We start from the raw sequence: 12,254 nt of genomic DNA on the forward strand, positions 1-12,254 counted from the left end.
GTATTATTTCTTCTCATGAGCTCATGAGCTTGCCAGTTTTGTATTTGAAAGTAAATACGCGCGTTAAACTTTCAAATACAAGAACAAAATTGGCGCGCGGACATGTAGACATGTAGTTTAATACTGTGTACGTATATATTAGCTTAGTAGTTAATGTATTTAGAATATATATATATATATATATATATATATATATATATATATATATATACATATATATATGTATATATATATATCAGTGATAAGTGTATATAGTATATTAATCCTACATCATAGTGTATATTATATGTTTAATCACTGTAATGTTATTATACAAATACTTAGGTACCAATACATAGAAAATATTGATAAATGGGTGTGAAATATGTATCCCGAAAATGACACGGTTTGTAATTTATTAGAAATGCCATTTTGTAGACTTAAATATGAGGATAAAGAAGATGTTTTGTATAAAATAGCTTAAAAAAAATCTTTCGATGAAAGAAACTTTTCTGTTTGAAGAGATCGAAAATTTCACTCGGAATGCTACATCACAGGAGAGACTTTCATCATTAGCCCATAGCTTTGCATAGAGATATACTATCCACCCTGAGTTAAACTTAGACATTTTATGAAAACATCATCGACAGGTTTGCTGCTTTAAAATATAGGAGGATTAACTTGGTATGCAAGAAATTGACTGAGTGCAGAAATAAATTAATTTTCCTGTTTGCATGTGTTCTAGAACTATTAAAATGGCACGCAGTTTACGGATAGTAGGCCTACTCATTATATTGGTGAAACTGTTTATGCATTTGTGTATGCGAACAGCACTTAACCTATTTTTTTACGGCGAGCCGCTACTGCCCCATAAGATAAATAATAATAATAATAATAATAATAATAATAATAATAATAATAATAATAATAATAATAATAATAATAATAAAATTAATAAATAATCATTCAATTGGCTGTTGTTAGACCGTGGTAGATTTAAGAGGTTAGGTTCACTTACAGCAGTAAAATTTTGGAAATATTCAATAGTTTTTCCTCCATTACTGTATCCTGTACAATAATGAAAATTAGTATGTGTAAAACACTGTCCTACTGCTATATGAAAAGAATATTTTTACTATTTAAACAATTATTTACATTTTTTTTAAATTCAGTTCACTATGCAGTGATGATGCGTTTCCCACTTAACTCAAAAACTATCAAACATTATGTGATGAAAGGTTTTATGTTTTTACAATAATATAATTCATAAATACCGAAATTTGGAAAATTTTAGTATCAGAAATTTCAAAAATAGCGTTAGGAATTTAATTTTTAAAGAATATATATTGATTTAATATGTATATGTATTTGTATGACTTAAATTGTTAAAATTGAAATTGTATTTTTAAATTAAATTTATTCCTATAATTTTTTTTTCTTGACCCAGTTTGTGGCAAATAATTATCTTTATTTGTGTTTAGATATCTCCCTGAGCACGAGTTTTTACTCCTTCAGGGAAGAACTAAGATTGTATTTTTGTACATGTCATTTTACTAACAATAACAATAAACAACAATTTATGTATGTCGTATCTACAATATGATGCAAGATCACTTCTCTACCTTTGATAGATTGTCTGATAAAAATCATTTGAAAAAATAATGATCAAATATCAGTACTTTCTTCTAACACGAAATAAAAAAAAATATTTATTAAGGAATGTAGTTGAAAGAGCATCATGTTGTAAACATGAGTTTCAGAATATATATAAAAGAGAGAGAACATGAAAAAGTTAACAAGTTTATGAGTTATGAGAGAAACGCTACATCATTGCGCAGTAAACTGTCATCATTTTGAATTTTGAAAAAAAAATATATATATATGCCGAAATGTAGTAATTATACACCTGGTAGCAGCCCTTTAATGGACCTCATTAAAGTACACCTATTCATTAAAGTTCAGGTCTTCCACCAATCAGAAAGCACCATTGTAGCAATATGAAAGCGCAAGTATCGATTATTCTCGGATATGCAATCGAAAGACAACTAACGAAACGTCACGGAAGCTGGAAATCCAACACTGTCGCAGAAGGTTATGTTCTTTTACTATAATAATTAGCGTTAATTGTAAATAATATTCAAATAAATTCAATTTGTCGTCTCGGTTTTCAATGTCTAAACCAATTTCAAGGTTATATCAAGGTTAATGTTTATTTACTCTCTAGATTATATCAAGGTCAATGACATTCGTTTCTCGGAAAAAATCAATACTTTCGCGTCTGCGCACATCTCATTATTTACGAGGTATTGCACAAGGTCATATGAAAATTATGAAACTCGCTTGCGCTCGTTTCATAAACATACTCGCGTCTTAATTACTACCATTATAGGCTCGTTGCATAATGTACTATTTTTTTTTCATATAACAGAAGGATAGTGTTTTACACATACCAGTTTTCATTATTGTACAAGATACAGTAATGGAGGAAAAAAATGTTGCATATTTCCAAACATTTTACTGCTGTAAGCCATACCTAACCCCTTAAACAAGGGAGTTTAAATGTTGACATAGCAACAGTTATTAGAAGCGTGCATAACTAAGTTTATGCTCGACCATGCCGAAATGTAGTAATTATACACCTGGTAGCAGTCCTTTAATGCATGTCATTAAAGTACACGTACTCATTAAAGTACAGGTCTTCAGCCAATCACAAGTCAGCTTTGTACCGTTATATCGATTATTCTCGGATATGCAATCGACAGACAATTAGCGAAAAGTCACGGAGGCTGGAAATCCAATACTGTCGCAGAAGGTTATGTTCTGTTACTATAATAATTAGCTTTAATTGTAAATAATATTCAAATAAATTCAATTTGTCATCTCGTTTTTCAATTCTAAATCAATTTCCAGGTTATATGACACTAATGTTCATTCTTATTCTGTGCCAAGGTCAATGACATTCGGCCTCGAAAAAAATCAATACTTTAGCGTCTGCGCACATCTCACAATTCAGGTCAGTTCGCACATAATCATAAAAAGACCTAATTTTCAATACTTTCAAGTTAGAAATATAGTCGAGCATAAAAAGTCGTATGAAACTTGCCTATAATGGTAATTAAGACGCTCGTATGAAAATTATGAAACTCGCTTGCGCTCGTTTCATAAACGATCCTACTTGCGTCTTAATTACTACCATTATAGGCTCGTTGCATAATGTACTACAGTATTATGCAACGAAATTCTCACTGTTTTCCGGCCTTCTATTATAATACGGACAAAGGACAAAGAAAAGTACTATAGGCCTACCTGATGATCCTGACACCATCTTGCCACGAGGCCAGTTACATACGCCATTTGAAGACAGGCACGCGAGGGAAGATGGTTCCGTCTTGTACCGCCAGTCCAATGAAGTTCCAATAGCGCTTGTTGACAAGGAGGGCACCGACGTAAGTGTGGGCTCGTTTGGACCTGTTGCACACAATTAAAAGTCGAGTCATTGCTCATTCACAATTCAATTTCAGTTTTTAGACCAGGGCCGGGCATGAGAGTGGCTCCATTTAGTCGGCCAGAGCTGCTCTCGCTCTGCAAGGCACTTCAATTCCAAGCCAGAGCAGAACGCTCACGCAGTGGCGGACTCGCATTACAGCTACCTTCCCTGCATTAATGTAACAAGAGCCACGATTGTTCTAATCATTCAGTCTGTCAGTACATAATACTTTATAAGGATATTACATCAATCCATTGTACAGTACAGAATTTATATCATTCTTATTAATTTAATGAAATAAACTTCGCTTTATGCACACACACAAATCATTAGGCTTATTTACATAACCCATACGCACATACTGCAACCTCCTCACCACGATTCTACGAGACAGGCGTATGGCTTCCACTTCCCCTACTTGCTGTGGACAGAGTTCATCTGCCAATATAATTAAACATCGCTTGATGAAATTACCTTCGTTGATAATATAATATAATATAATATAATATAATATAATATAATATAATATAATATAATATAATATAATATAGCCACCGGCGTGGCTCAGTCGGTTAAGGCGCTTGCCTGCCGGTCTGAAGTTGCGTTCGGGCGCGGGTTCGATCCCCGCTTGGGCTGATTACCTGGTTGGGTTTTCCCTAGCCGTAATGTGAATGCAAGGTAATCTTTGGCGAATCCTCGGCCTCATCTCGTCAAATATCATCTCGCTATCACCAATATCATCGACGCTAAATAACCTAGTAGTTGATATAGCGTCGTTAAATAACCAACTAAAATAAAAAAAAAATGTAATGTAATATAATATAATATAATATAATATAATATAATATAATATAATATAATATAATACAACATAACATAATATAATATAATATATGATATGATATATGATACGATATAATGTGATATGATATGACCATAAATTAATACAACTTAAAGAAAATGTTTCTCAGGTACATTATATTAGAGTATTTATTCGATATTTATATTGCATTATAAGTTATTATAGTACATTTAGTAATATATAATTTTAAATTATACAAATATTATGATATATCATAGTATAGTATATTACAGTTCATGCTATATAATATGATATATCATGAACTGTAATATACTATACTATGATATATCATAATACTTGTATAATTTAAAATTATATATTCAATAACTTATAATGCATTGTAAATATCAAATAGATACTCTAATATAATGTATCTGAGAAACATTTTCTTTAAGTTGTATTAATTTATGGCGTTCATTACCAACATATTTGTCATATTCAGTACATGTTGTAAAGAATAATGTCGTTGGATATTGAACGTCTTAATCAGTTGGAGTGTTTTATGACAAATTAAACACTTTGCTAATCCACTGTTCTCTACCAAAAAGAACTCCTTCTCCCATGATACATTAAACGCATTGGGAGTAGCGGGACGCTTTAGTGTATGACCGGAAGCTCCGTCTTCAAAGTTCGCCATCATACTGCAGAGTCAACACTGCACTGACACTGAATGACGTACAGTATGCATACGTCAGACGCTCGCAAGACGCGCTCTTTAAAGCACACAGCGCTCATTTCTCAGAATCTCCAGCCCTGTTTTAGACGAAGGAACCACTGTCTGTCGTTATTATTAAATGTAGCATTGGGGAATTAAGGTTAAGGGAGGGAAACTGTAGAATACCAATCTGCACGCGATTAATCATCTGTATCTGTTACACTGATCAGTGCTTCTCTGTCCATGATATACTCGTAATTCACAATCACTAACAGTGAATACCAGAGCCATCTTCAGTTACAAGCCGGAGCATGGGTAGGTTTGGCAACCCTGAGTGGAGGCGAGCGGAGGCGAAATAAAGGCATGATGTTTGACGTTTTAGTGTTTTGATTTTGTTGTCACATGTACATTTTCGACATTAATTGATTCAAAACTAAGTGCATATGATCAAGATTCAGTGTACTGATGTACGTAATTTATTACTTACTTACTTACTGGCTTTGAAGTAACCCAGAGGTTCATTGCCGCCCTCACATAAGCCCGCCTTGATCCCTATCCTGAGCAAGATTAATCCAGTCTCTACCATCATATCCCACCTCCCTCAAATCCATTTTAATATTATCTTCCCATCTACGTCTCGGCCTCACCAAAGGTCTTTTTCCCGCCGGTCTCCCAACTAACACTCTGTATGCATTTCTGGATTCGCCCATACGTGCTACATGCCCTGCCCATCTTAAACGTCTGGATTTAATGTTCCTAATTATGTCAGGTCAAGAATACAATGCGTGCAGCTCTGCGTTGTGTAACTTTCTCCATTCTCCTGTAACTTCATCCCTCTTAGCCCCAAATATTTTCCTAAGAACCTTATTCTCAAACACATTTAATCTCTGTTCCTCTCTCAAAGTGAGAGTCCAAATTTCACAACCATAAAGAACAACCGGTAATATAACTGTTTTCTAAATTTTAACTTTCAGATTTTTTGACAGCAGACTAGATGACAAAAGCTTCTCAACCGAATAATAACAGGCATTTCCCATATTTATTCTGCGTTTAATTTCCTCCCGAGTGTCATTTATATTTGTTACTGTTGCTCCAAGATATTTGAATTTTTCCACCTCTTCGAAGGATAAATCTCCAATTTTTATAGTCCCATTGCTTACGATATTCTGGTCACGAGACATAATCACATACTTAGTCTTTTCGAGATTTACTTCAAAACCTATCTATTTACTTGCTTCAAGTAAAATTTCCATATTTTTCCTAATCGTTTGTAGATTTTCTCGTAACATATTCACGTAATCCGCATAGACAAGCTGATGTAACCCATTCAATTCCAAACCCTCTGTGTTATCATGGACTTTCCTAATGGCATACTCTAGAGCAAAGTTAAAAAGTAAAGGTGATAGTGCATTTCCTTGCTTTAGCTCGCAGTGAATTGGAAAAGCATCAGATAGAAACTGGTCTATACGGACTCTGCTGTAATTTTCACTGAGACACATTTTAATTAATCTAACTAGTTTATTGGGAATACCAAATTCAATAAGAATATTATGTAAAATTTCTCTCTTAACCGAGTCGTACGCTTTTTTGAAATCTATGAATAACTGATGTACTGTACCCTTATATTCCCATTTTTTCTCCAATATCTGTCGAATACAAAAAATCTTATCAATAGTCGATCTATTACGCCTAAAACCACACTGATGATCCCCAATAATTTCATCTACATATCTTACGTGATTTATTACGGAATACGAAATGGTATTTTATTTGAGTTTCAGAATACCGCGTAAGTACTTGCATACAACCACTTATAAATTAAAAAAATTAAAAGCATACGTGTTTTTTATTGATGGTACAAGGGAAAATAAATAAATACTTAAAGAAATGTCACTCGTACCAAAAATAAATAAAATAACGACGTACTTTCGCAGTACCCTATTCCAATCAATTAACCATCATGTGGGTAATAAATTGACAATGTTTTGCCGCTTTATGTTGTTTCGCCTCTAACGTGAAAGGTCTAGGACATCATATACATTTTAATTTCATGTGATTATCTGTCGTGCTTTTCTAGAAATATTTCAGATGCCCAGAAAGCCAATTTTAGTCTGAACCTCGCCAGTCACCGTAAGAATACTGTTATCCTAAATTATTTGTTACACATTTTCTAAAATATAATTTCAAATAGGCCAAGGGCAAGTATAAACATCTATGAAAAAATGAAGAAACATACCTTCAACATAATACGTAACGAAACACATCATTATCTATTAAGTATGTGCCAATTAGTGTAAACTCGGTGAACTTTAAATCCTTGTAAATACGAAGTGAAACGAAACATGTTTATAAACTAATTTATTACAAAAGAAATAATATTAATAAACAAACCTTGAAAACCAGCAAAGTGAGTGTATGCATCTTCAAATTATAGATAGTTCTGACGTATAATAGATATTCCGAATCTTCAACAAAACTGCAACATTTATGAGATCACAGAACAGCTGTTTACAATGAACTTGAAAATCAACGGCGTAACTTTAGTGATATAACAGGCGAGACCCAATAATTTGGCTAGAATTCTGATACACCACAAACTACAAGTAAGTCTATAAAAATATAGTTTATACAATATTTAATATTTAGAAGAATTGTCAATCATTTTGTCATTAATAATAACCGTAAAAATTACTAAAGACTGCAGCTATATTTTCATTTATTGTCTTGTTTTTATCGCCAATACGTACTTAGTTTATAATGCATTGACAACTAACGTTCGATACGACCGCGAACATAATTCCATCGACACACACTTATATTGTAAATTAAAAATTAAATTACGTTGAAAATCGGCATTAGCACAAACACGTGTTCTGGATAGTAGGACTCCGTTTGACAGTTAATTACAGTGTTGCCGACGTATAGCTCCGGCTTTTAAATGAAGGCTCTGGTGCATACCAATTTAAAGTTATCAGACGGTATCATATTAGGTTAGTGGCAGTGATTCAGCAGGCAATGGTTGATGCGTAAATTCGTTATCACAGCACTGCCTTGTTAGGAGATTGTTTATCGTTTGTTATTTGTTTTTGTTAGCCATATAATTTAAGAGTATGGTCCCAAAACTCGCTCAGTCCATTTGGTCATTTTTATGATTTGTACATACTCTATAGCCTATATGATTTTTTTCAGATCTCTATCATTATATTTTAAGCTTCTTTTATTCAAAAACAACGCCAGTCCTTGTCTAAAAGTTTGTGTTATTGTGTATGTCACTTGAAAACTTGCTCAATCCGTAGACCGATGGATAAAAAAACTAGCCCAGTTCTTTCATAAAAAATGGACTTAACTAGGCTGACCAGACGTCCCCGATTTCCAGGGACAGTCCCCGGTTTTCAATTACTGTCCCCGAAGAGCAAATATCCCCGTTTTGTCCCCAGAAATTAATTTTGTCCCCAGAAGCTTTGATTTTGTTTCAATAATATTTTAAACATAAATATTTAAATATCGTGATGGGATTCATGCACATTTCTGAATGGTCTTTAGTATGAGACCGAAGAACCAGCGAGCACAGTATGATATATCTGCACTCTTTGAGAAGAACATACAATTTTTGTCTTTGGTCATCTTAACATTCACGTTGTGCGAAAGCGTTAAAACTGCCACAGCGTCCATTTTGAAGTACCCTAGCTCAAAAAATGAGGAATTTTGTAACAAACCAACAGATGAAAAGTGGTATGATGTTTTTCAACATAAAAAAATCCATTCCATTTGAAAATCACAAAATTGTGTCATTAATCATATCTTCTGGGCAGTAATTCATCAGTTGAAAGACTTTTCTCCACAATGAACTCAATTGGACTGATGAAAAGTCAAGAATAAAAGTTGAAATAGTTAAAGCTTTGTTACAAGTGAAAACAAACTTTCCTTTCTCATGTGAAGAACTTAGCGTGAAGCTGTATGGGAATGAACAGATTCTTAAAAAAATACATTCTTCAGACAAGTACTTGTAAAATGTGTGTGTTAGAGTTCAGTGTGTACAATATAATGTGGACTACCATGCATGCGTCAATACTGAAATTGAATTCTTTGTGGCTATAATTATATATAGGAGTTACGTGTGTTCATGCGTTTAATTTAATTCAAAAGTTAAGGTACTCTACAAATTTAGTGTGTAAAGTTCTATCGTTGTATCTACATGTTACATGTATTTTCTACATTTCAATGGAGAGTGACTAGGTAAGCATTTGTGGTTTTTCTTGAAATTGCCGATGTCCTATGCTGGATAATAAAAAAAATCTGGTCAGCCTAGGCTTCACGCGTTTTGGGATCACACTCTCCACTGGTAAATATGCCTTGAATTTTTCGGCTTTTAAGGAAGTTTGTATTATTTGTGGGCTAAAAAAGATGGCGTGTCTATGGAAAAAAAAAAAAAAATACTTCCGACATAGGTACTCTTCTGTTTGAATTTAATAGAGGAGCAAAGACAGCGGAGATAGCTCGAAATATTTATGCCGTGTACGGGGAGAATGCCCTCGGAGAAAGCACTGCAAGAAAATAGTTCTGTAATTTCAACACACAATATCCCGTACAAAACTTAGTGTCCATTCACAGAAGATGATGTTATACGTGTGGTGGGATAAAGCTCGTCTACTGTAAATTGTTTTTCGAGAATGTAAGCATAATTGCTTTCATTTACTACCAACAACTCAAACGATTTTCGCCCACAATTAAAGAAAAACGACCGGGAAGGCTGTATCATGCTCTGCTGCAACATGATAATGCACGCCCGCACTCCGCTAACGTGACGAAAATAGCTATATTATACATCCCTCCTGAACTTGCATCCTCAGATTTCCACCTTTTTCTTTCTCTGTCCAATAATCTTCAAGGGAACTCCTTTGATAACGAAGGTGTTTTACAAACTTGGCTTGGCAACATCTTCAACTCCAAACCAGCAGATTTCTTCCGACGCGAAATCGAAAAACGGGTGGAAACTGCACACTTTGATCCGGAAACTGCACATCGCTTTTCGTGGGACCCACTAATCCTACCCGGATACTGCACACTGATTCACGAGGGGTTTACTAATCTTACCCGGAAACTGCACAATTTACAAAATAGGTTTCTTTTGCATTTTGGCTGACTTTACATTGTAACTTCGGTTACTTCCTTCAGTGCTTTCCAGTTTAATAATATAAGTCTCAGTTTGTATGTCTAAAAGTTGATTCACGAATTTATACAATGAAGGATGACTGCTATAAAAACTGACATTAAAATACTTGTGAAATGGTTCACAGCCATTTGTTGTGCAAGAGGTCGATGCCGTCATGGCTGCCCATGCAGTGGGAGAAAAAAATCGCATCTTCGGAGATGTACGTTTCTTGTAGGCTAAATAATCTGCAAACTTCTCAAGTCTAGTACCTATCGGTTTTACCTTAAATAGTTCCATAGCGAAGAAATCCCCGACTTCTTGTTATTGAAAAGAACTAAATCTTCGCTTCATTTAGTAATAAATTTTAAATGACTTAGTCTGTCATGAACTTCGGGTTGCGATTTAGGTAGATAAGTTGAAGTTTCCTCCACGATTTGTATAAGTGACCTTTTATTCGAGATATGTGACGCACTTTCAGGTTTTCTATAGGCAAGAGTTGACAAACAGCATGACATATTTTTGATGACTTACTATTAACAACATCGATGGCTTTTCTTTTCGTAGCCGCATTAATTATTTGGCGATTAAATATACTAATGTCCACCACATGTTATGCCTACCGCGTTCTCTAATAACTTCCATATTGTTCAGCAAGCTACACATTTTCGTATTGCATTTTCTAACACAACATCTCCATATTACTTCATAGTTTTTCAATTCCTTGGCTTTATAAAATTTACAGTCGTCATATACCAGTACTAAATTACCCCGTTCACTTTTAGATGTAAACAGACGCTCCATTTCGAACAAAATTAAAACAGTTTGGTAAATTAAAACTATTTATAGTATTGGCAAAGCAGGTAGAAAACATTTTGGTGTGCAGTTTCCATATGACCGTAATCCAGGTAGAAAATGTTGGTGTGCAGTTCCTATATGACTAGTTTCCGACGCCCGCGAAAAACTATCCCAGCCTTGGCAGAGAGCCGCATATAATATATATGAGAATATGTTACTGATTAGTTTGTGTCTTCTATTCATGTCAAATAAAAACTTTAGTCACAGTGAAAAAACGCTACGAAATTTCGCATGAACCCAATCTAGGCTATATATATAATTTGAACTGGTAATGGAAATTGCGGGAAAACGGCTGAACGGATTTTAATAAATGGTCTCTCATTTTGAAGCTTGGAACCCAAAGTTTTTCAGAAAGATAGTAGTTTTCAGTGAAATGTCAATTTTCCTACTTCATTTTCCTATTTTCCAAAATCCATCTCTCGTAAGTTTTGAGAAATAATGGCATTTAAAAATAAAACAAAACACAAACACATTACAATAAACAATATTACATGAAGGCCATGATCTGCAGGGTTGCTGATATATTTAGACTTCAAATTCAATTGGCTATTAAAAACTTCAAGATTTACAAAAAATAATTTACAGGTCTGATTCTGTGCTGTGTAATTTTCTGAATACAGCTGTGTATTGGATATTAAAATCTACAAAACTTGAGGTGGTTTGATGACATTATTATTACCATTAGATATTAAATATTGTTATAGTTAATGCCATGATGTGACTATTTTTCATTAATTATACAATATTAATACTATATTGATGATATGAAAACGAAACGTTTTGGGGTTATATAAGTAGATGTAGAGAACATATGAAATTAGATCTTTATTTCTACAATTTACTGAGTGACGGCTATGTAATATACAACTGTAAAACTTGCGTAAGATAATATTGTTATTAGAAATGAAATATTTTTATAGTTATTAATCATGTGGGGTTGGGTCTTTTTCATATACTTAATGGCGGTGTGGTGTAGATATTTATATGCGTCATTCTCTTCAGTATTGGCTCGAGAGAGCGCGAAAATTGCAGTTCCTAAGGAAAAACTAAAAGGTATTACATACTGATAAAATAAGAGGCCTAGAAAATTTTGTAGTCTCTCGATCATTTCAGAAAGATCTCTTAGCAGGATAAAATTATTTTACCCTTTACATTTCAAGCTCTACATGCAGCAGCTATACCAAGATGCTATGTCTATTGTTCGAAAGCATATCAAACCTGACATTTTTTTAAACTTCCACCTACAATCCACAATGACCTGAAA

The 12,254-nt window shown here is 33.8% G+C and overlaps 1 protein-coding gene across 1 annotated transcript in view; it reads right to left on the minus strand.

The window, feature by feature from the left end:
- LOC138691192 (glucose dehydrogenase [FAD, quinone]-like) overlaps positions 1-12,254 on the minus strand; it is a 61,146-nt gene that overhangs the window by 21,813 nt on the left and 27,079 nt on the right. Inside the window, exon 3 of the mRNA XM_069812974.1 lies at positions 3,286-3,447. Coding sequence (XP_069669075.1) covers positions 3,286-3,447 — 162 coding nt within the window. The remainder of the gene's footprint in view (positions 1-3,285; positions 3,448-12,254) is intronic.

Source organism: Periplaneta americana, chromosome 16 (assembly GCF_040183065.1).
Source record: "Periplaneta americana isolate PAMFEO1 chromosome 16, P.americana_PAMFEO1_priV1, whole genome shotgun sequence".
NCBI classification, from domain to species: Eukaryota; Metazoa; Arthropoda; class Insecta; order Blattodea; family Blattidae; genus Periplaneta; species Periplaneta americana.